Source organism: Nerophis lumbriciformis, linkage group LG09 (assembly GCF_033978685.3).
Source record: "Nerophis lumbriciformis linkage group LG09, RoL_Nlum_v2.1, whole genome shotgun sequence".
Lineage (NCBI taxonomy): Eukaryota > Metazoa > Chordata > Actinopteri > Syngnathiformes > Syngnathidae > Nerophis > Nerophis lumbriciformis.
The window spans coordinates 40,820,930-40,842,968 of NC_084556.2; the positions used below are offsets into that span (position 1 = coordinate 40,820,930).

The following is a 22,039-nucleotide window of genomic DNA, read 5'->3' on the forward strand; positions in this document are numbered from 1 at the left end:
CCACAGAACACTTTTCCACTTTGTATCAGTCCATCTTAGATGAGCTCAGGCCCAGCCAAGCCGACGGCGTTTCTGGGTGTTGTTGAAAAACGGTTTTCTCCTTGCATAGTAGAGTTTTAACTTGCACTTACAGATGTAGTGACCAACTGTAGTTACTGACTGTGGGTTTCTGAAGTGTTCCTGAGCCCATGTGATGATATCCTTTACACACTGATGTCGCTTGTTGATGCAGTACCGCCTGAGGGATCGAAGGTCACGGGCTTAGCTGCTTACGTGCAGTGATTTCTCCAGATTCTCTGAACCCTTTGATGATATTACGGACCGTAGATGGTGAAATCCCTAAATTCCTTGCAATAGCTGGTTGAGAAAGGTTTTCTTAAACTGTTCAACAATTTGCTCACGCATTTGTCGACAAAGTGGTGACCCTCACCCCATCCTTGTTTGTGAATGACTGAATGGAATCTACTTTTATACCCAATCATGGCACCCACCTGTTCCCAATTTGCCTGTTCACTTGCGGGATGTTCCAAATAAGTGTTTGATGAGCATTCCTCAACTTTATCAGTATTTATTGCCACCTTTCCCAACTTCTTTGTCACGTGTTGCTGGCATCAAATTCTAAAGTTAATGATTATTTGCAAATAAAATATTTTTTATCAGTTTGAACATCAAAAATTTTGTTTTTGTAGCATATTCAACTGAATATGGATTGAAAATGATTTGCATATCATTGTATTCCGTTTATATATACATCTAACACAATTTCCCAACTCATATGGAAACAGGGTTTTTAATATATATAAATGTATGTTTAACATCACTCTTACATTTCTTTTTGAATACTGTTGTTGGCGATAGTAGGAGTTCTTCTCTTTGAATTCAATAGTTTTTCCGCTTCCTTATCAACGTGCTGGCACTAACAACTTTCTTTGGCCCCCGGTGGTTTATTTTCAGAGACTGTCTGAAAGTTTATTACTCAACAATGACAGTTCCGCAGTGCACCTGAACGCCCCATTGCATGAACAATGCTTGATTGATCCTGCTAGGACATAAGGAAAATACACAGAGTCATTTGTTATTCTGTTTGCGCTCTATGAGCAAATAAACCACACACAGATGATCTAAGGATTTTAAAAGAACACATTTTAAATACTCACAGAGACAAATCTTTGCACAGTACTATTCTCAATATGATGGTGGTTGTTCAAATGTTCTCATTGCCAGGTCATGTGACGGATGCGTTAAGTGCCAGCAAGCCAGTGTTGACCTGTGTCGGCCTTGGCAGGCGAGCAGAGAAGACCTCCCGTGAAAGCGATCAGCAGATGCAGCAACAAGAAGTCAAAAGTCTCCATGAAGACGTAAAGAAGGACGACATTTGGAGCCCTACTAACTGTTCTCAGCCTTGGCCGCCGCTCTACCACGCTTGCCACCAACCTGGTTGTGACTTGTGGGTCTGTGATGGCAACTTGTTGCTTCCTCGGGCGACAGAATGGGATCGTTTTGAGAGCTTGATTCAGGAACTGGACAGAAAGGAATCTCATCATCTTTCTCCCGAAGTGAGCGACCGAACCACAAAAGACAAAGTAGGATTTTTTTTTTTTGACATCGTCCTAATTAACTATACCAAATGTAAGAACTGTATGACTGCTTCATTCAGTAAACAAAGAGACTAAATACTCATCGGTCCCTCCAGGATTTTGCAGGGTTTTTTTTGTTAAAACACCTAAATTTGAGGCAGACTTTTCAGAAAACTTGCAGCGTTTCCAACCTTTTTTAATTTTTTTGAATATTTATTCAACTTGTGAACAACCCATGAAACACTTGTCAGTGTTTTAAGTGTTCCTTGCAACCTTAGGCCCTTAAAGCACAGGATAAAGCACAAGATTTCAAGACAAATCGTGAAACAAGTAATGTAATTATGGTTTACTCGTTTTATACCACACAGACCTAAAAGTAGAAACTAAATGTATGGCAGTAAAAGCATATACTCATTGTCAAATTTACCGTACTGTTTTAATTAACTCTAACTAATAATAGTATAGTATAATGATATAATCATAATTATGGAAAGAAATTACCAAAAGCTTCCTTATTCCTTATTCACACACCTACTCAGTGGTCTAGTGGCTAGAGTGTCCGCCCTGAGATCGGTAGGTTGTGAGTTCAAACCCCGGCCGAGTCATACCAAAGACTATAAAAAAGGGGCCCATTCCCTCCCTGCTTGGCACTCAGCATCAAGGGTTGGAATTGGGGGTTAAATCACCAAAAATGATTCCTGGGCGCGGCCACCGCTGCTGCTCACTGCTCCCCTCACCCCCCAGGGTGTGATCAAGGGTGATGGGTCAAATCCAGAGAATAATTTCGCCACACCTAGTGTGTGTGTGTGACAATCATTGGTACTTTAACTTTTTAACTTTTATTGCCCGCTCACTGCAGACATTCTCCGTGTATGTTTTTATGCTTAAAAAGGGTTTGTCCGTCTTAATATTTTATTTATGTTCCATTACCCCCGGACATTCAGAGCATTTGTGAACTGTTGAAAGTGATCTATAGTGCACATTTTTGGTATTTTTTTGCATTTTTGCTAGGTTAGCATTGCAAATGAAAATATGTGCTTGATTGCCTTACTCTGGATAAATAAATGTTCAATGAATGTATAAATACATGTGCACTAGGAAGTAAAATTGTTTATAGACTACATTACCCAGCAGGCTTAGCGCTGTAGACAGTAACATGAAGTAGGTCTAAGTGTGGGAAACAAACAATTGTGTTGTTTGATCAACAAAACGTTGGTATATTGTCTGCTTCGTCTAAGTTTTGATCGACCTGCTCAGAGACAAATTGTCAACAATGACGCCGATTGTCAACATATAGCACGTTGTGGGCATTGAACAACGTCAGGTTGGCGTGGCTCAGATGGTAGAGCTCCGATACCAGCAACTTGAGTTTTCCAGGTTTGATTCAAGGTTCCGCCGTCCGTTGTGTCCTTGGGCAAGTCACTTCGGCATACTTGCCAACCCTCCCGGATTTTCCGGGAGACTCCCGAAATTCAGCGCCTCTCCCGAAAACCTCCCTGGACAAATTTTCTCCCGAAAATCTCCCGAAATTCAGGCGGACTCAGGTCCTCCACAATATAAAAAAGCTTACCTGCCCAATCACATTATAACTATAGAATGATGGAGGGCGAGTTCTTGGTTTCTTATGTGGGTTTATTGTTAGGCAGTTTCATTAACGTCCTCCCAGCGCGGCAACAACACACAACAACAGCAGTCACTTTTTTGTATACCGTAAAGCAGTTCGTCTGCCGTAAACAGCAATGTTGTGACACTCTTAAACAGGACAATACTGCCATCTAGTGCATTTGATGAAAGCACTTTTGTGCGTGCCACACATCAATGCATAATCAGAGAGGATGTTCAGCATGGTTCAACAAATAGTGACAGAGAATAGAACAAGGATGGACAATTCAACCCTTAACTCAACAATGAGTAGATGAGTGTTATGTGTGTGTGTATATATGTAAATAAATGAACACTGAAATTCAAGTATTTATTATATATATATATATATATATATATATATATATATATATATATATATATATATATATATATATATATATAATAAAATATATATATATATATATAATAAAATATATATATATATATATATATATATATATATATATATATATATATATATATATATATATATATATATATATATATATATATATATATATATAGCTAGAATTCACTGAACGTCAAGTATTTCTTATATATATATATATGAAATACTTGACTTGGTGAATTTTAGCTGTAAATATATTCCTCCCCTTTTAGCCACGCCCCCAACCACGCCCCCGTCCCACCCCGACCACGCCCACCCCCACCTCCCGAAATCGGAGGTCTCAAGGTTGGCAAGTATGCACTTCGGCCACCTTGCTACCATGCAGTATCGCTCACACTTGTGCATGATCGTGTATGAATATTTAGCGGCTGTGCAGCTGCGGCTACAAATGTAGCTTGCCACCATCAATGTGTGAAAGTGCAATGAATGAATGATGGGTTCTCAGCTCTCTGTGAAGCGCTTTGGGTGTATAGAAAAGTGCCACATAAATGAAATCCATTATTACAATTAACAAAGGCCGCACATAATTCATGGGGATTGGTTGAAATCGCAAATTCCTGGAAGGACTGACAAATAATAACACATAAAACATCCATCCGTCAGAAAACATTCCTTTTAATCTCCCTGTTTCGCAACAGTGTAGCAGATTTGGAGCTTCAAGCACCTCCATGGAGATGTTGCCGTCCATGAAGCTCGAACATAAAACAGGTTCTTTGGTGAGATAACCTCTGGGAATGGAGATGTACTGTACATCTTCATGTTGTCCTCTGATTGTGTGTTTTGTGTTCATAGCTGGAACAGAATGGTCAAGCGCCAAAACCGAGGCAGAAGGAGGACTTACCTGACGCCGACATAACGCCGACTGAGAGCACAGCAGGCCAAAAAGTAACAGCTTTCCTACACAAAACAGATATGTTGTCATTTATATCATATTACTACACTCCTTTATGAGTATAATGGTACCTTGGCTTTCACACACACCACTTTTTTATAGTAGAGTATTTGTTTTTCAGTAAAAAAATAAATAAAAGATTGCCAATATTTTGGTTTCATATACCAAACATTGCTTGTACCAAACTAGGCAGTTTGTCCGCGTATCATTCCGTGGAATTGAGTGTCCAAGGAGGAATCTACATGTCTCTGTACTTTAACTTTAAATCAGTGGTTCTTAACCTTGTTTGAGGTACCGAACCCCACCAGTTTCATATGCGCATTCACCGAACACTTCTTTAGTGAAAAATAAAACAATTTTTTTTTTCAAATTCAAGAAAAAGTCATATGTTTTTTTATTGGTGCACAAAATGAACCGTGCATGAACATCGCCTTGTTCAAAGAACAAAATCAACACAGTGCATGAACTCACAACAAATTACACACATTACACACATTACCATGAATTGATTAACGTGGACCCGGACTTAAAGGCCTACTGAAATGCGATTTTCTTATTTAAACGGGGATAGCAGGTCCATTCTATGTGTCATACTTGATCATTTCGCGATATTGCCATATTTTTGCTGAAAGGATTTAGTAGAGAACATCGACGATAAAGTTTGCAACTTTTGGTCGCTGATAAAAAAAGACTTGCCTGTACCGGAAGTAGCAGACGATATGCGCGTGACGTCACAGATTGTGGAGCTCCTCACATCTGCACATTGTTTACAATCATGGCCACCAGCAGCGAGAGCGATTCGGACCGAGAAAGCGACGATTTCCCCATTAATTTGAGCGAGGATGAAAGATTTGTGGATGAGGAAAGTGAGAGTAAAGGACTAGAGGGCAGTGGGAGCGATTCAGATAGGGAAGATGCTGTGAGAGGCGGGTGGGACCTGATATTCAGCTGGGAATGACTAAAACAGTAAATAAACACAAGACATATATATACTCTATTAGCCACAACACAACCAGGCTTATATTTAATATGCCACAAATTAATCCTGCATAACAAACACCTCCCCCCTCCCGTCCATATAACCCGCCAATACAACTCAAACACCTGCACAACACACTCAATCCCACAGCCCAAAGTACCGTTCACCTCCCCAAAGTTCATACAGCACATATATTTCCCCAAAGTCCCCAAAGGTACGTACGTGACATGCACATAGAGGCACGCACGTACGGGCAAGCGATCAAATGTTTGGAAGCCGCAGCTGCATTCGTACTCACGGTACCGCGTCTGCGTATCCAACTCAAAGTCCTCCTGGTAAGAGTCTCTGTTGTCCCAGTTCTCCACAGGCCAATGGTAAAGCTTGACTGTCATCTTTCGAGAATGTAAACAATGAAACACCGGCTGTGTTTGTGTTGCTGCAGCCGCCCGCAATACACCGCTTCCCACCTACAGCTTTCTTCTTTGCTGTCTCCATTGTTCATTGAACAAATTGCAAAAGATTCACCAACACAGATGTCCAGAATACTGTGGAATTTTGCGATGAAAACAGACGACTTAATAGCTGGCCACCATGCTGTCCCAAAATGTCCTCTACAATCCGTGACGTCACGCGCTGACGTCATCATACCGAGACGTTTTCAGCAGGATATTTCGCGCAAAATTTAAAATTGCACTTTAGTAAGTTAACCCGGCCGTATTGGCATGTGTTGCAATGTTAAGATTTCATCATTGATATATAAACTATCAGACTGCGTGGTCGGAAGTAGTGGGTTTCAGTAGGCCTTTAATTCCAATAACGAGGCAAAATACAAAACAGCGTGCCACTGGAAAGCGCACGTGAAGCGCAAGGCAAAAACCTAACTTTTAGCACAGCGTAGTAAGTCTCAAAGCTCTTAGTGTAACAACGAACAAGAAACATGAGTCGTGGCATAAAAGGAGCAAGAAAACACGGCAGTCGCCAGTGGCGAACAAGGAACCCGCAAGAACTGGGGGGTGAGACCATACTTGCCAACCCTCCGGATTTTCCCGGGAGACTCCCGAATTTCAGTGCCCCTCTCGAAAATCTCCCGGGGCAACCATTCTCCCGAATTTCTCCCGATTTCCACCCGGACAACATTATTGGGGGCGTGCCTTAAAGGCACTGCCTTTAGCGTCCTCTACAACCTGTCGTCACGTCCGCTTTTCCTCCATACAAACAGCGTGCCGGCCTAGTCACATGATATATGCGGCTTTTACACACACGAGTGAATGCAAGCATACTTGATCAACAGCCATACAGGTCACACTAAGGGTGGCCGTAAAAACAACTTTAACACTGTTACAAATATGCGCCACACTGTGAACCCACACCAAACAAGAATGACAAACACATTTCGGGAGAACATCCGCACCGTAACACAACATAAACACAACAGAACAAATACTCAGAACCCCTTGCAGCACTAACTCTTCCGGGACGCTACAATATACACCCCCGCTACCACCAAACCGCACCCACCTCAACCCCCCCATCTCCCGAATTCGGAGGTCTCAAGGTTGGCAAGTATAGGTGAGATGGATATAAAAAGGGGCGTGGAATTGGAATTGGTAGCAGGTATGTGTCCTAAACACCAAACAGAGGCCGGTGTGCAAGCTCAGCGCTCCTAGCAACAGAGACATAAACAACGGTGGCTAAAAGCGCTGGCAACACAAATAGACACAAAACCTTGGAGAACTATAACAGAAACAAAACAAGACATGACCTGAAGAGAGAGGTCATGACATCTCTCTACATGAATATGCAGACAATCATTTATCACACGCAGTGTGATTTATCAAGACTAACATGCAACTATGGGAGCCGTTTTGCGTGTATATTTAGTACATCTAGAAAGGATGTGCAAACTGGCAGTAGCGCAGACATAGCTGTGAGAAAATAGGTGATCACAGCTTCGTCCTACGCATGCTTGTAAACATATATGGGCTGTCAAAAATGAAAATATTAGATGTATTGTTATTTCAGCAATACCATTTTATAATTTCATAGCTGCTCGATGACTTAAATTCCGTTGATGCATTTTGGTAACTTTTAATGACGTTCGTTTTTCCATCTTAAAATAAACTTCCTGCAATATGCATTTTCTTGCGTCTGACACATTCCAACAGACGCTCACAGTTAGTGCCAGCATCTCGCAGGGAGCAGCTTCAGCTCGCTAAAAAGTGGGTTCCATTATAGATGCACGGCATGACTGTTTCTAAAATGCCCATAAAAAGTGGTACAAGTTTTCTGCATGTTTCAAAACGCCACAGGCAGGAGGAGCATGATGATAGTTCTTTTTACGTCTACCAGCGATTAAAAGGCAAAGTTCCACTGTTAAGAAAAATATACCAACAGTTGTTTAAATTATTTAATTCCAGCTAAAAAAATGTAATTTAACAGGATGGTTAAAAATGAACAATAAAAACAATTAAAAAGAAAAAATTGCAATAATAGATTAAAAAGACAAAAGTCAACTAAAATAGTTCTCAGCATTGTCCAGTCCTCTCGTGCTAAATGTCCATGCTCCTCCGTCGTGACACCCTTTTCTGCCTTCCCCCTGTGCCTCCTGCTGGTATTTAAATAACAACTCCCAGTCTCCTTCTCCAATCACATCGCTTCATTGTTAATTGTCACAGCTGTCTCCAATCAGTCCACCTAACAGTTTAGGGAGAATGACAACAACCCTACTAAAACATGCACTTTGACAAGCTACATATCTACAAACGCCACACTATGGTTAAAACTGCTTAACAATAAAAGCACACAATTATATACATTTATATATATATAAAAAAAAAAAAAATACATTTAAAAAAAAAAAATATATATATATATATATATATATATATATATATATATATTATTATATATATATATATATATATATATATATATATATATATATATATATATATATATATATATATATGGGGATAAGTTGATTGGCAACACTAAATTGGCCCTAGTGTGTGGATGTGAGTGTGAATGTTGTCTGTCTATCTGTGTTGGCCCTGTGATGAGGTGGCGACTTGTCCAGGGTGTACCCCGCCTTCCGCCCGATTGTAGCTGAGATAGGCTCCAGCGCCCCCCGCGACCCCAAAGGGAATAAGCGGTAGAAAATGGATGGATGGCTATATATATATATATATATATATAAAAACTGCGACGAGATGGCGTCTTGTCCAGGGTGTACCTCGCCTTCCGCCCGATTGTAGCTGAGATAGGCTCCAGCGCCCCCCGCGACCCCGAAGGGAATAAGCGGTAGAAAATGGATGGATGGATATATATATAAACACACTAAGTGAAATATAAAAACACACTTAAAACATCCCCTCTTGGTGAACTGAGTGTGACAATAACATGAATGTAAACTAAATCCTCTTGACATCCAAATCGCTGCCGTTGTGTCCTTGGGCAGGATACTTCACCCTTGCCCCCGGTGCCGCTCACATTGGTGAATGAATGATGAATGAATGATAGGTGGTGGTCGGAGGGGCCGTAGGCGCAAACTGGCAGCCTCGCTTCCGTCAGTCTACCCCACGGCAACTGTGGCTACAAATGTAGCTTACCACCACCAGATGTGAATGAATGATGGGTTCCCACTTCTCTGTGAGCGCTTTGAGTATATAACAATAGAAAAGCGTGATATAAAATCTAATCCATTATTATTATTATTATTAAATGACTGTCTCCATGGTGTACACACAAAAACCTCATTTAAATAAGGCGGTCTGCACCACTTTTGCATTTTTTATTAGTTCTACATGCAGTCTAAGTAGATCACACACAACACCCACTCACAGTACACACAATTTTAAAGTTTTCACACGTTGTTTAGCACGTGGTATTTAGATCTTAGTAGATCAGGCTCGGGTAGCACGGTGGAGGAGGGGTTAGTGCGTCTGCCTCACAATACGAAGGTCCTGGGTCCTGGGTTCGATCCTGCGCTCGGGATCTTTCTGTGTGGAGTTTGCATGTTCTCCCCGTGACTGCGTGGGTTCCCTCCGGGTACTCCGGCTTCCTCCCACCTCCAAAGACATGCACCTGGGGATAGGTTGATTGGCAACACTAAATTGGCCCTAGTGTGTGAATGTGAGTGTGAATGTTGTCTGTCTATCTGTGTCGGCCCTGCGATGAGGTGGCGACTTGTCCAGGGTGTACCCCGCCTTCCGCCCAATTGTAGCTGAGATAGGCTCCAAAGCCCCCGCGACCCCGAAGGGAATAAGCGGTAGAAAATGGATGGATGGATGGATAGATCAGGCTCCTAGTGTACTATATTCAACAGTATTGCAGTTTAAAACAGCACATTTGTCAATATGAACGAGTATCCAATAATTATAGTTGCATATTACACGTACAAAGTCTCCATGGCAGAAGTGCATAAGAAAGTATCCAGTAACAAATGTGTCTGCATCATTCAATGCACTGCATCATGAGCTTAACTTAATGAACTATTTTGGTCAAAAAACAATCGCCACTTCGCTCTAACTTAAAGACAGCATAAGTCCATACCAGACAGTTTATACCAGGGGTCGGCAACCCAAAATGTTGAAAGAGCTATAATGGATCAAAAACACAACAACAAGAATCTGTCTGGAGCCACAAAAAGTTAAAAGTCTTATATAAGTGCTATAATGGAGGCAACGCATTATATAAGCGTGTATATTAGCCTACTATCGAAATGACTATGTGTCGCAGGCTGACACGAATCTTCGTTAACAGAAATGTTGAAATGTAATATTTATTCTCCACATTTTTACAACATTGGAAAACATTAGTAAAACTTCTCAGAGGATGAGATAACTCCTGGAAATTACTGGCTTAGATTGGCTAAAGGAATAGATGTGTGTCCAAGAAAACGGCAGGCTGTCTTTTTCTAGTGGATTTATTACAATCTTTGCAAGCCGAGTAACGTTTGCTGTGGTCTGGAACAACATGGCACACTAACCAATATCATGCAAATATAAATTAAATACACAGAGGACATAAGTAAAGGAAATTAAATGAGCTCAAATATACCTACAAACGAGGCATAATGATGCAATATGTACATACAGCTAGCCTAAAAAGCATGTTAGCATTGATTAGCTTGCAGTCATGCACTGAGCAAATATGCCTGATTAGCAAACCACACAAGTCAATAACATCAACAAAGCTCACCTTTGTGTATTCACGCACCGCATAAAAAGTTTGGTGGACATAATGAGACAAAGGAGTGGTATAAAACACGTCTTTCTGTGGCAGCATCAGAGAAAGTTGTACTTGAGTTCTAGGACCGCCAAAATTAGTAGGACAAAACGGCGCTCAGTGAAGCATGTTTAATATAAACAGTGGGATTGCTAACAATTAGGAAGGTGTTTGTCCTCCTAAAGAAAAACCATATTAAAACAAAAAATATATTTCCCCCCCTCATCTTTTTCTATTTTCATACATTTTTGAAAGAGCTCCAGGGAGCCACTAGGGCGGCGCTAAAGAGCTGCGGGTTGCAAACACCCGGTTTATACAGACAGTGTTTATACCATTGCTCTCTATTTAACCGATTTCACTCGATCAAACCTTTACTAGCATTCCACACTACAAAATATTGAACTTATGTACGATTCCTGCTGATATCGTGTGGTATCAATATTATTCAATATTGATCCTTGTTTGCATTGCAGAATGGAGACAACAAAGCAACAGACGCAGAGAAGAAAGACTTCAGTGTCAGAAGGAAACTGGTGAAAGGACGCAAGCTGTCCAGCACATCACTGGAGAGCGTCTACAGCAGACAGAGCTCGTCAAGTAACAATCTTCATTACACTTCGTCAAGAATACTGTTGTGCACACATACACACATTTGTACACTCGGTCCAATGAACACACATTAGCATTTATATAAAAACAGAATAAAATGTTGCCAGCATACAGTCTCTCTCTCTCTCTCGAGAGAGAGAGAGAGAGAGAGAGAGAGAGAACACCACCTAATACAACAAAAGAGGTGATACCATGGAGTTGTTTCTCCAAAAAAACACACACAAAACTGCTGCTATTGATAACAATCTCTCCAGGAATTTGCGCCAATTAACACATATTCAACCAACTATTGCAATTTTTTTTATTTTTTGTTTCTTCAGGAACAATAACATGTAACGACATATCAACTCATTATTGATCTAACAACACAATTGCCGTCCTCCCGCGTAGCTCGGGTCTACTTCTTGTTCCTGTCTTTAGTGCTACACCTTCTGGTTAATGTCGTATATACACATTTACTTTCCAGGTTACATGCATTTATATATTTATTTATAATTTATTTATCCAACGAGAACATGATAAAGAACATATTTTCATTTGCAATGCTGACCTAGCAGAGAGGCAGAATTGACATGTTAGAGAAGTTGAAGTGTGATGATAATCTCTCATCGTCTCTCATTTAGCAACACAAATTAGCTATACATCGCACTCAACAGTTAACAAATGCTCTTAACATGCGGGGTAAATGTGTTGAAGGCAAACATTTATATTTTTATTGCAAAAGAACATATTTGCCATATTTAAAAAAATAAATGTGCATGATTTCCTCACAATGAGACACGCCACAGGGGAAAACAAGGATTTACGGGGAACATTGCTTTTGTAATATATATATATATATATATATATATATATATATATATATATATATATATATTAGTGTGTTGTCCCGATACCAATATTTTGGTACCGGTACCGATACAAAATGTTGGTACCGGTACCAAAATGTAAATAAAAGGGACCACAAAAAATTGCATTATTGGCTTTATTTTAACAAAAAATCTTAGGGTACATTAAACATATGTTTCTTATTGAAAGTTTGACCTTAAATACAATTGTGAACATACAAGACAACTTGTCTTTAAGTAGTAAGTAAACAAACGACTCCTAATTTAGCTGCTGACATATGCAGTGACATATTGTGTCATTTATCATTCTATTATTTTGTCAAAATTATTAAGGACAGGGGTAGAAAATTAATTATTAATCTACTTGTTCATTTACTGCTTACTTTCTCTTTTAACATGTTCTATCTACACTTCTATTAAAATGTAATAATCACTTATTCTTCTGTTGTTTAATACATTACTTTATTAGTTTTGGATGATACCACAAATTTGGGTATCAATCCGATACCAAGTCGTTACAGGATCATACATTGGTCATATTCAAAGTCCTCATGTAAGAAACGTACTTTATTTGTCGCCATGGAGGCGAGGATTAGTGATTTAGAAGTAGCTAAAACACTGCAAACTGCGGATGGACTTTAGCCGCTAGCTAGCTAGCCATGTCTTAAAGCACCTCTTCCTGAGGGCGTTTCAGTGTTATAACTTCACCTTTATCTTTACTTTTTAAGCCAAAATGCGTCCGTTCTCCCTTTTCTGTCTCCGTGATTGTGCGTTGCCGAACATGCTCGTCTGCTCGTAAACCAGCAATGTCACGACTTGACGACAACGGAGGGGGTGGCAGAGGGTGGGTGACCGGTACTTTTTAGAGGCGGTATAGCACCGAATATGATTTATTAGTATCGCGGTACTATACTAATACCGGTATACTGTACAACCCTAATGTGTGTATATATATATATATGTATATATATATATATATATATATATATATATATATATATATATATATATGTATATATATATATATATATATATATATATATATATATATATATATATATATATATGTATATATATATATATATATATATATGTATATATATATATATATATATATGTATATATATATATATATATATATATATATATATATATATATATATATATATATATATATATATATATATATATATATATATATATATATATATATATATATATGTATGCGTGGGAAAAAATCACAAGACTACTTCATCTCTACAGGCCTGTTTCATGAGGGGTTCCCTCAATCATCAGGCGAAATCTCCTGATGATTGAGGGAACCCCTCATGAAACAGGCCTGTAGAGATGAAGTAGTCTTGTGATTTTTTCCCACACATACATATATTGCGCTCTACCACGGTATCGAGCACTATTTTTTGGACAATCTTATTAAGACATATATATATATATATATATATATATATATATATATATATATATATATATATACATATATATATATATATATATATATATATATATATATATATATATATATATATACATATATATATATATATATATATATATATATATATATATATATATATATATATATAAATATATATATACAAACCCCGTTTCCATATGAGTTGGGAAATTATGTTAGATGTAAATATAAACGGAATACAATGATTTGCAAATCCTTTTCAACCCATATTCAATTGAATGCACTACAAAGACAAGATATTTGATGTTAAAACTCATCAACTTAATTTTTTTTGCAAATAATAATTAACTTAGAATTTCATGGCTGCAACATGTGCCAAAGTAGTTGGGAAAGGGCATGTTCACCACTATGTTACATCACCTTTTCTTTTAACAACACTCAATAAACGATTGGGAACTGAGGAGACACATTTTTTAAGCTTCTCAGGTGGAATTCGTTCCCATTCTTGCTTGGTGTACAGCTTAAGTTGTTCAACAGTCCGTTGTGGTATTTTAGGCTTCATAATGCGCCACACATTTTCGATGGGAAACAGGTCTGGATTGCAGGCGGGCCAGGAAAGTACCCGCAGTCTTTTTTTACGAAGCCACGCTGTTGTAACACTTGCTGAATGTGGCTTGGCATTGTCTTGCTGAAATAAGCAGGGGCGTCCATGAAAATGACGACGCTTAGATGGCAGCATATGTTGTTCCAAAACCTGTATGTACCTTTCAGCATTAATGGTGCCTTCACAGATATGTAAGTTACCCATGCCTTGGGCACTAATGCACACCATACCATCACAGATGCTGGCTTTTGAACTTTGCGTCGTTAACAGTCTGGATGGTTCGCTTTCCCTTTGGTCCGGATGACACGATGTTGAATATTTCCAAAAACAACATGAAATGTGGACTCGTCAGACCACAGAACACTTTTCCACTTTGCATGAGTCCATCTTAGATGATCTCGGGCCCAGAGAAGCCGGCGGCGTTTCTGGATGTTGTTGATAAATGGCTTTCGCTTTGCATAGTAGAGCTTTAACTTGCACTTACAGATGTAGCGACAAACTGTATTTAGTGACAGTGGTTTTCTGAAGTGTTCCTGAGCCCATGTGGTGATATCCTTTAGAGATTGATGTCGGTTTTTGATACAGTGCCGTCTGAGGGATCGAAGGTCACGGTCATTCAATGTTGGTTTCCGGCCATGCCGCTTACGTGGGGTGATTTCTCCAGATTCTCTGAACCTTTTGATGATATTATGGACCGTAGATGTTGAAATCCCTAAATTTCTTGCAATTGCACTTTGAGAAACGTTGTTCTTAAACTGCTTGACTATTTGCTCACGCAGTTGTGGACAAAGGGGTGTAACTCGCCCCATCCTTTCTTGTGAAAGACTGAGCATTTTTTGGGAAGCTGTTTTTATACCCAATCATGGCACCCACCTGTTCCCAATTAGCCTGCACACCTGTGGGATGTTCCAAATAAGTGTTTGATGAGCATTCATCAACTTTATCAGTATTTATTGCCACCTTTCCCAACTTTTTTGTCACGTGTTGCTGGCATCAAACTCTAAAGTTAATGATTCCTTGCAAAAAAAAAAAATGTTTATCAGTTTGAACATCAAATATGTTGTCTTTGTAGCATATTCAACTGAATATGGGTTGAAAATGATTTGCAAATCATTGTATTCAATTTATATTTACATCCAACACAATTTCCCAACTCATATGGAAACAGGGTTTGTATATTATATTTAAGTGACGCAGCAGGAAGAGGCTAGGAAACTGTTTGCGGTAAATGTTATATGAAGTGCCCGATCATTCATTCATTGACAAATAAAGATGGTTGTTTTCTTTAAATATTTCAATGTTATGTCTCGTTTGTAGGTGGAGTTACCAGCTGGTCGGACTGTTCCAGTAACAGAGACAGTCTGAGGCTGGAGGACGACGTTTTGTCCACAAGACAGTTCTGTGGTCGAGCGAGGGTCCACACAGAATTTGTGCCAAGTCCATACGACACTGAATCCCTCAAACTTCAGGTAAACAAGCGTTGGCAGCAATTCTAGGTTTTCCCGGATGTCCCACTTTTCCACAACACGTATTCTCTAATAAAAGGTGTTACTATTTCCACATTTCTTAACCGTTCCAAAGTCAAAATGCTCTTTGACAATGTTTGTCAATAGTAGCTGCTGCCAACATTGACATGCTAGTTTTTCAACAACACAATCCTAATGTATACAGAGTATATTCCTATAAGATACGTTGCTATTCAGGTTGGAGACGTGATTGACATTATCCACAAGCCCGCCATGGGAATATGGACTGGGATGTTGAACAACAACATTGGAAACTTCAAGTTCATCTACGTGGACCTAACAGAGACGGGTCCTTCTGAGACACTTGGGGATGGGCGAAATCGCATTTCAAGACAGCAATGTCGATCCACAATCAATGAAGTGCTGAAGCACTTCAGCTTGGAGGTACAGCATATCGTTTTGAACGTAACATCATAAACTGTTACCAAGCATGAAATTCTGCACCTGTGTCCTAGGAATATTCCATGTCTCTTCAGCAGAACGGTTACCAGACCGTTGATGACTTGATGAGGCTGAGGGAGCATCACCTGCCTAAACTGAAAGTGTCCGATCCGGAACACAGACGTTGTCTGCTAGCTGCTGAGGACTCTTTAAAACAACTGTGCTGTGAGTGTTGGTTCTTTCTGTGTGGAGCTTTGCTAGCAGAGATGTATTTACAGCAGTTATTGCGTGGTGTCAGCCCATTGGTTTACTTCAGTGGTTCTTAACCTTGTTGGAGGTACCGAACCCCACCAGTTTCATATGCGCATTCACCGAACCCTTCTTTAGTGAAAAATAAAAAATAAAAAATTTTCAAATTCAAGACAGTTATATGTTTTTGGTAACACTTTATTTTGGGGAACATATTCTAAGTAACAAAGACTTAATTTAAAGTTTTTTGGACACTAGGGGAACATATTTGTTATGAGTTTAAAGTAGTTGAATGAGTTTAAAGCTTCTGTGAAAGGATTGCAGTCTACCTTGTCTGTATGCACATGTGTCATGTGAGCAAGTTTTAATGTTGTAAATGTGATGTTTTATGTATTTGTTTACTGTTTTTAATGTAACATTGCTGCTGCCCTCTTGGCCAGGTCTCCCTTGGAAAAGAGATCTTTGATCTCAATGGGATTTTACCTGGTTAAATAAAGGCTAATAAATAACATATTCTAAGTTACAAAGACTTAATTTAGAGTTATTTGGTTAGGGTTAAGGTTAGGGTCAGGGTTAGCGTTAGGGTTATAATAAGGCCATGCCGAATAAGGCATTAATAAGTACTTAATAATGACTAGTTAAGAGCCAATATGTTCCTAATTTGCATGTTAATAAGCAACTAATTAATGGTGAATATGTTAAAGTGTTACCATGTTGTATTACTGGTGCACAAAATGAACCGTGCATATATATGAACATCACCTTGTTCAAACAACAAAACCAACACAGGGCATAAACTCACAACAAATTACACACCTGCAAATCAGTCTGACTTCTGCTGTTGTCATATCCGTAATACGCCGATAGGGAGAAGTTTTTATTTACACGATGAGTTGGGTGTGTCTTGACCTCCGCCGAACCACTGAGCCCGACTCACCGAACCCCTGGGGTTCGATCGAACCCAGGTTAAGAACCACTGGTTTACTTATAAACTCTCTGAGGCATCTGTTGTCTTAACAGGCACACACCCTTTTCCTTTATTTACAGATAGGACAGACAATGTATTCAATACACAACACTGCTAGCTAGTGGTCATTGTGAGAATGACATGAAAGCACACAATAGTGAAACTTAACAAGCTTCTCGCTGCTTTGTATATCTTCTCGTAATCCTCTGTGTACTGTCCAAAAAACTGTACATATGGTTATGTTGGTGTTGGCATTAGGTTAGCATGTAATGATATCATGTTGTTAGCATGTAGTTACATTGTAGTTAGCATGTGGTTAAATTATAGTTAGCATCTGCTTAGCATGTGGTTTCTTTCTAGTTAGCATGTGGTTAGAGATGGCCTATAGGGCCTAAAATCTATATATTATTGCAGCCCTTTGTGATAACAATGTATACCTCACTATATTGTGTGGTATATAAATGATATTGTCATTATTTCAAAATGGGTTACAAATGCTTGTAGTTTGACTGCTGACACATGCGGTAACATTGCATCATTTCCAGTTGTATTATTTTGTAAAAACTATTATTAGTCTAACTCAGTGGTTCTTAACCTGGGTTCGATCGAACCCTAAGGGTTCGGTGAGTCGGCCTCAGGGGTTCGGTGGAGCCTCCGCCGCGGAGGTCAAGACACACCCGACTCATCTTGTAAATAAAAACTTCTCCCTATCGGCGTACAATGGATACCCCCAAACAATGTTCCCTCTAATTTTCCATCTGATTTGCAGGTGTGTAATTTGTTGTGAGTTTATGCACTGTGTTGGTTTTGTTCTTTGAACGGTTCATTTTGTGCACCAGTAAAAAAACATATAACTTTGTCTTCAATTAAAAAAAACAAACGTTTAATTTTTCACTAAAGAAGGGTTCGGTGAATGCACATATGAAACTTGTGGGGTTCGGTACCTCAAACAAGGTTAAGAACCACTGGTCTAACTGTTGAACTTATGTTCAAATTTGGTTATTTTCTTTTGCATCATGGTTCTATCTACACTTATGTTCAAATGTAATAAACACTCATGTCATTACAAATTTGGATAGATATTCCATCCCAGTGTTCATGCTTACATTTTTTCAAGATCAGTAAATGATAACATTTTTGATCGCAATTATAATCAGACAACAAGACAGGATGGTGGTGTAACAATATCAATTAATATTTAAATAATGTACTTTTTCTCTTTTATTGTATACAAAAAATGATGATAGTAGATTGTACAAAATAACTAAAAACTACTATTGGCTCATATTTCCTGAGTTTGTTAACAATAACAAAAACAATAATGGTGTAACCACTATGCTTGGTATCATTACTGTCGATGTTTGTATCGTTCCGCCCACCCCTGTTTACATTTAAAAGCTTTAGCTTAGAAATTTGCTGTGTTTTGTTATATCCTCCTATGATGTGTAGTGTAGCATGTTTAGCTGTTCCTTGTCCACCAGTGATAATGTAACCTGTAAAAATCATAGTTTATTTGCCGTCATGGAGGGGAAGATTAGTGATTTGCAGTGTAGGATGCGAGTATGCGTTGAGGACGCTTGCCGCTGTCAATCAAGAATGTGTCACCAACATGCATTATCACGATACAACAATAGACTTAAAAGCTCTATCGTCGGCCAAATGTATATAATTTATGTTATATATAAATTATATAGCACAATCCTAGGTTACTTGTACATTGTATTCTCGGGGCATACAATCGATCGCAACTGGACTGTTTGGTTCTTTTCGCCTCTCATCCAAGTAGGCTTAATTAGTTCGTGCTCATAGACTAGATCTTCTCATTGAGCAGATCTAGTCTAGCAGCTGGTGCCAAAACCCAACTATTTATACTGCAACACCAGAAGAGTGTGCCTGGACAAGGATGGTTCTACCCTCTGGTAGTGAAAAAAACAAACTGTTGAGATGCAAATGAGCATCTGGGACGGTATAGCTCGGTTGGTAGAGCGGCCGTGCCAGCAACTTGAGGGTTCCAGGTTTGATCCCCGCTTCTGCCATCCTAGTCACTGCCGTTGTGTCCTTGGGCAAGACACTTTACCCACCTGCTCCCAGTGCCACCCACACTGGTTTAAATGTAACTTAGATATTGGGTTTCACTATGTAAAGCGCTTTGAGTCACTAGAGAAAAGCGCTATATAAATATAATTCACTTCACTTCACTTCAACTCTTCTGTCAATGCCAATTGAAAGTGGCATTTCCCCTTGTTTGCAATGAAGTTCTATCTGTGGTATTGTCAGCCCAAAATCAGTCGGAGTCACCCACGTTTGCATTCCATTTAGTTCTAACAAATGGCACAAAATAAGCATTTGTGACCAGAAGGTTTCTAACTCCTCCACATTTACCCCCACACGTTAAGGGCATTTGTGTACTGTTGAGAGTGGTTTACAGTACAGCGCTGTTTTTTGTTGATAAGTGAGAGATGATTAGAGATTTTCTGTCTTGCCTCTGGTGAGGGCGGTCACATTTTTCTCCGCTCCCTCCTTCCCTGCTTGCTTTCTTCGTTTTGTCTTGTCTGAACTTTTTTGAAGCCTCTTTCTTTGCGCTGTCCTGAAATCTAATCATCAAACATGGATATGATCAGCTGGACTCTCGACGCAATTGACAAAATCTTTTCGACAAGAAAAAGAGGTTCGGGGGAGCCTGGCTGCCCTGATGGAACCATTGCTGCGGGGTACGTGAGAGACTCCTGGGATTAATGGAGAATCATGTGCCTCTCAGTCCTTTCCATCGAGGACGTGGAAGACATCTACCTATTTGGAACCGTGATCGCGGGGCACCTGCTGATTGGGCTGGGCATTGCTCTGGTCCATCCATCCATCCATCTTCTTCCGCTTATCCGAGGTCGGGTCGCGGGGGCAGCAGCCTAAGCAGGGAAGCCCAGACTTCCCTCTCCCCAGCCACTTCGTCCAGCTCTTCCTGTGGGACCCCGAGGCGTTCCCAGGCCAGCCGGGAGACATAGTCTTCCCAACGTGTCCTGGGTCTTCCCCGCGGCCTCCTACCGGTCGGACGTGCCCTAAACACCTCCCTAGGGAGGCGTTCGGGTGGCATCCTAACCAGATGCCCGAACCACCTCATCTGGCTCCTCTCGATGTGGAGGAGCAGCGGCTTTACTTTGAGCTCCCCACGGATGGCAGAGCTTCTCACCCTATCTCTAAGGGAGAGCCCCGCCACCCGGCGGAGGAAACTCATTTCGGCCGCTTGTACCCGTGATCTTGTCCTTTCGGTCATAACCCAAAGCTCATGACCATAGGTGAGGATGGGAACGTAGATCGACCGGTAAATCGAGAGCTTTGCCTTCAAGCTCAGCTCCTTCTTCACCACAACGGATCGATACAGCGTCCGCATTACTGAAGACGCCGCACCGATCCGCCTGTCAATCTCACGATCCACTCTTCCCTCACTCGTGAACAAGACTCCGAGGTACTTGAACTCCTCCACTTGGGGCAAGATCTCCTCCCCAATCCGGAGATGGCACTCCACCCTTTTCCGGGCGAGAACCATGGACTCGGACTTGGAGGTGCTGATTCTCATCCCAGTCGCTTCACACTCGGCTGCGAACCGATCCAGTGAGAGCTGAAGATCCTGGCCAGATGAAGCCATCAGGACCACATCATCTGCAAAAAGCAGAGACCTAATCCTGCAGCCACCAAACCAGATCCCCTCAACGCCTTGACTGCGCCTAGAAATTCTGTCCATAAAAGTTATGAACAGAATCGGTGACAAAGGGCAGCCTTGGCGGAGTCCAACTCTCACTGGAAACGTGTCCGACTTACTGCCGGCAATGCGGACCAAGCTCTGGCACTGAGCATACAGGGAGCGGACTGCCACAATCAGACAGTCCGATACCCCATACTCTCTGAGCACTCCCCACAGGACTTCCCGAGGGACACGGTCGAATGCCTTCTCCAAGTCCACAAAACACATGTAGACTGGTTGGGCAAACTCCCATGCACCCTCAAGGACCCTGCCGAGAGTATAGAGCTGGTCCACAGTTCCACGACCAGGACGAAAACCACACTGTTCCTCCTGAATCCGAGGTTCGACTATCCGGCGTAGCCTCCTCTCCAGTACACCTGAATAGACCTTACCGGGAAGGCTGAGGAGTGTGATCCCACGATAGTTAGAACACACCCTCCGGTTCCCCTTCTTAAAGAGAGGAACCACCACCCCGGTCTGCCAATCCAGAGGTACCGCCCCCGATGTCCACGCGATGCTGCAGAGTCTTGTCAACCAAGACAGCCCCACAGCATCCAGAGCCTTAAGGAACTCCGGGCGGATCTCATCTACCCCTGGGGCCTTGCCACCGAGGAGCTTTTTAACTACCTCAGCAACCTCAGCCCCAGAAATAGGAGAGCCCACCACAGATTCCCCAGGCACTGCTTCCTCATAGGAAGACGTGTTGGTGGGATTGAGGAGGTCTTCGAAGTATTCCCTCCACCGATCCACAACATTCGCAGTCGAGGTCAGCAGAACACCATCCTCGCCATACACGGTGTTGATAGTGCACTGCTTCCCCTTCCTGAGGCGGCGGATGGTGGTCCAGAATTGCTTCGAAGCCGTCCGGAAGTCGTTTTCCATGGCTTCCCCGAACTCCTCCCATGTCCGAGTTTTTGCTTCTGCGACCGCTGAAGCCGCACACCGCTTGGTCTGTCGGTA

The 22,039-nt window shown here is 40.8% G+C and overlaps 1 protein-coding gene and 1 long non-coding RNA gene across 3 annotated transcripts in view; one reads left to right on the top strand and one right to left on the bottom strand.

Moving 5' to 3' along the window:
• samsn1b (SAM domain, SH3 domain and nuclear localisation signals 1b) overlaps nucleotides 1–22,039 on the top strand; it is a 42,742-nt gene that overhangs the window by 17,912 nt on the left and 2,791 nt on the right. For both annotated transcript variants that reach the window (XM_061961706.2, XM_061961705.2), the window contains 7 exons: nucleotides 1,225–1,583; nucleotides 4,269–4,346; nucleotides 4,423–4,515; nucleotides 11,201–11,324; nucleotides 15,538–15,689; nucleotides 15,924–16,130; nucleotides 16,202–16,352. In XM_061961706.2, coding sequence (XP_061817690.1) covers nucleotides 1,225–1,583; nucleotides 4,269–4,346; nucleotides 4,423–4,515; nucleotides 11,201–11,324; nucleotides 15,538–15,689; nucleotides 15,924–16,130; nucleotides 16,202–16,352 — 1,164 coding nt within the window. The remainder of the gene's footprint in view (nucleotides 1–1,224; nucleotides 1,584–4,268; nucleotides 4,347–4,422; nucleotides 4,516–11,200; nucleotides 11,325–15,537; nucleotides 15,690–15,923; nucleotides 16,131–16,201; nucleotides 16,353–22,039) is intronic.
• LOC133607225 (uncharacterized) lies at nucleotides 1,116–4,536 on the bottom strand. Its single transcript, XR_009815394.1, has 2 exons — nucleotides 4,472–4,536; nucleotides 1,116–1,520 (listed from the first exon to the last, which is right to left on the bottom strand). It is a non-coding gene; the product is annotated as an uncharacterized lncRNA (long non-coding RNA).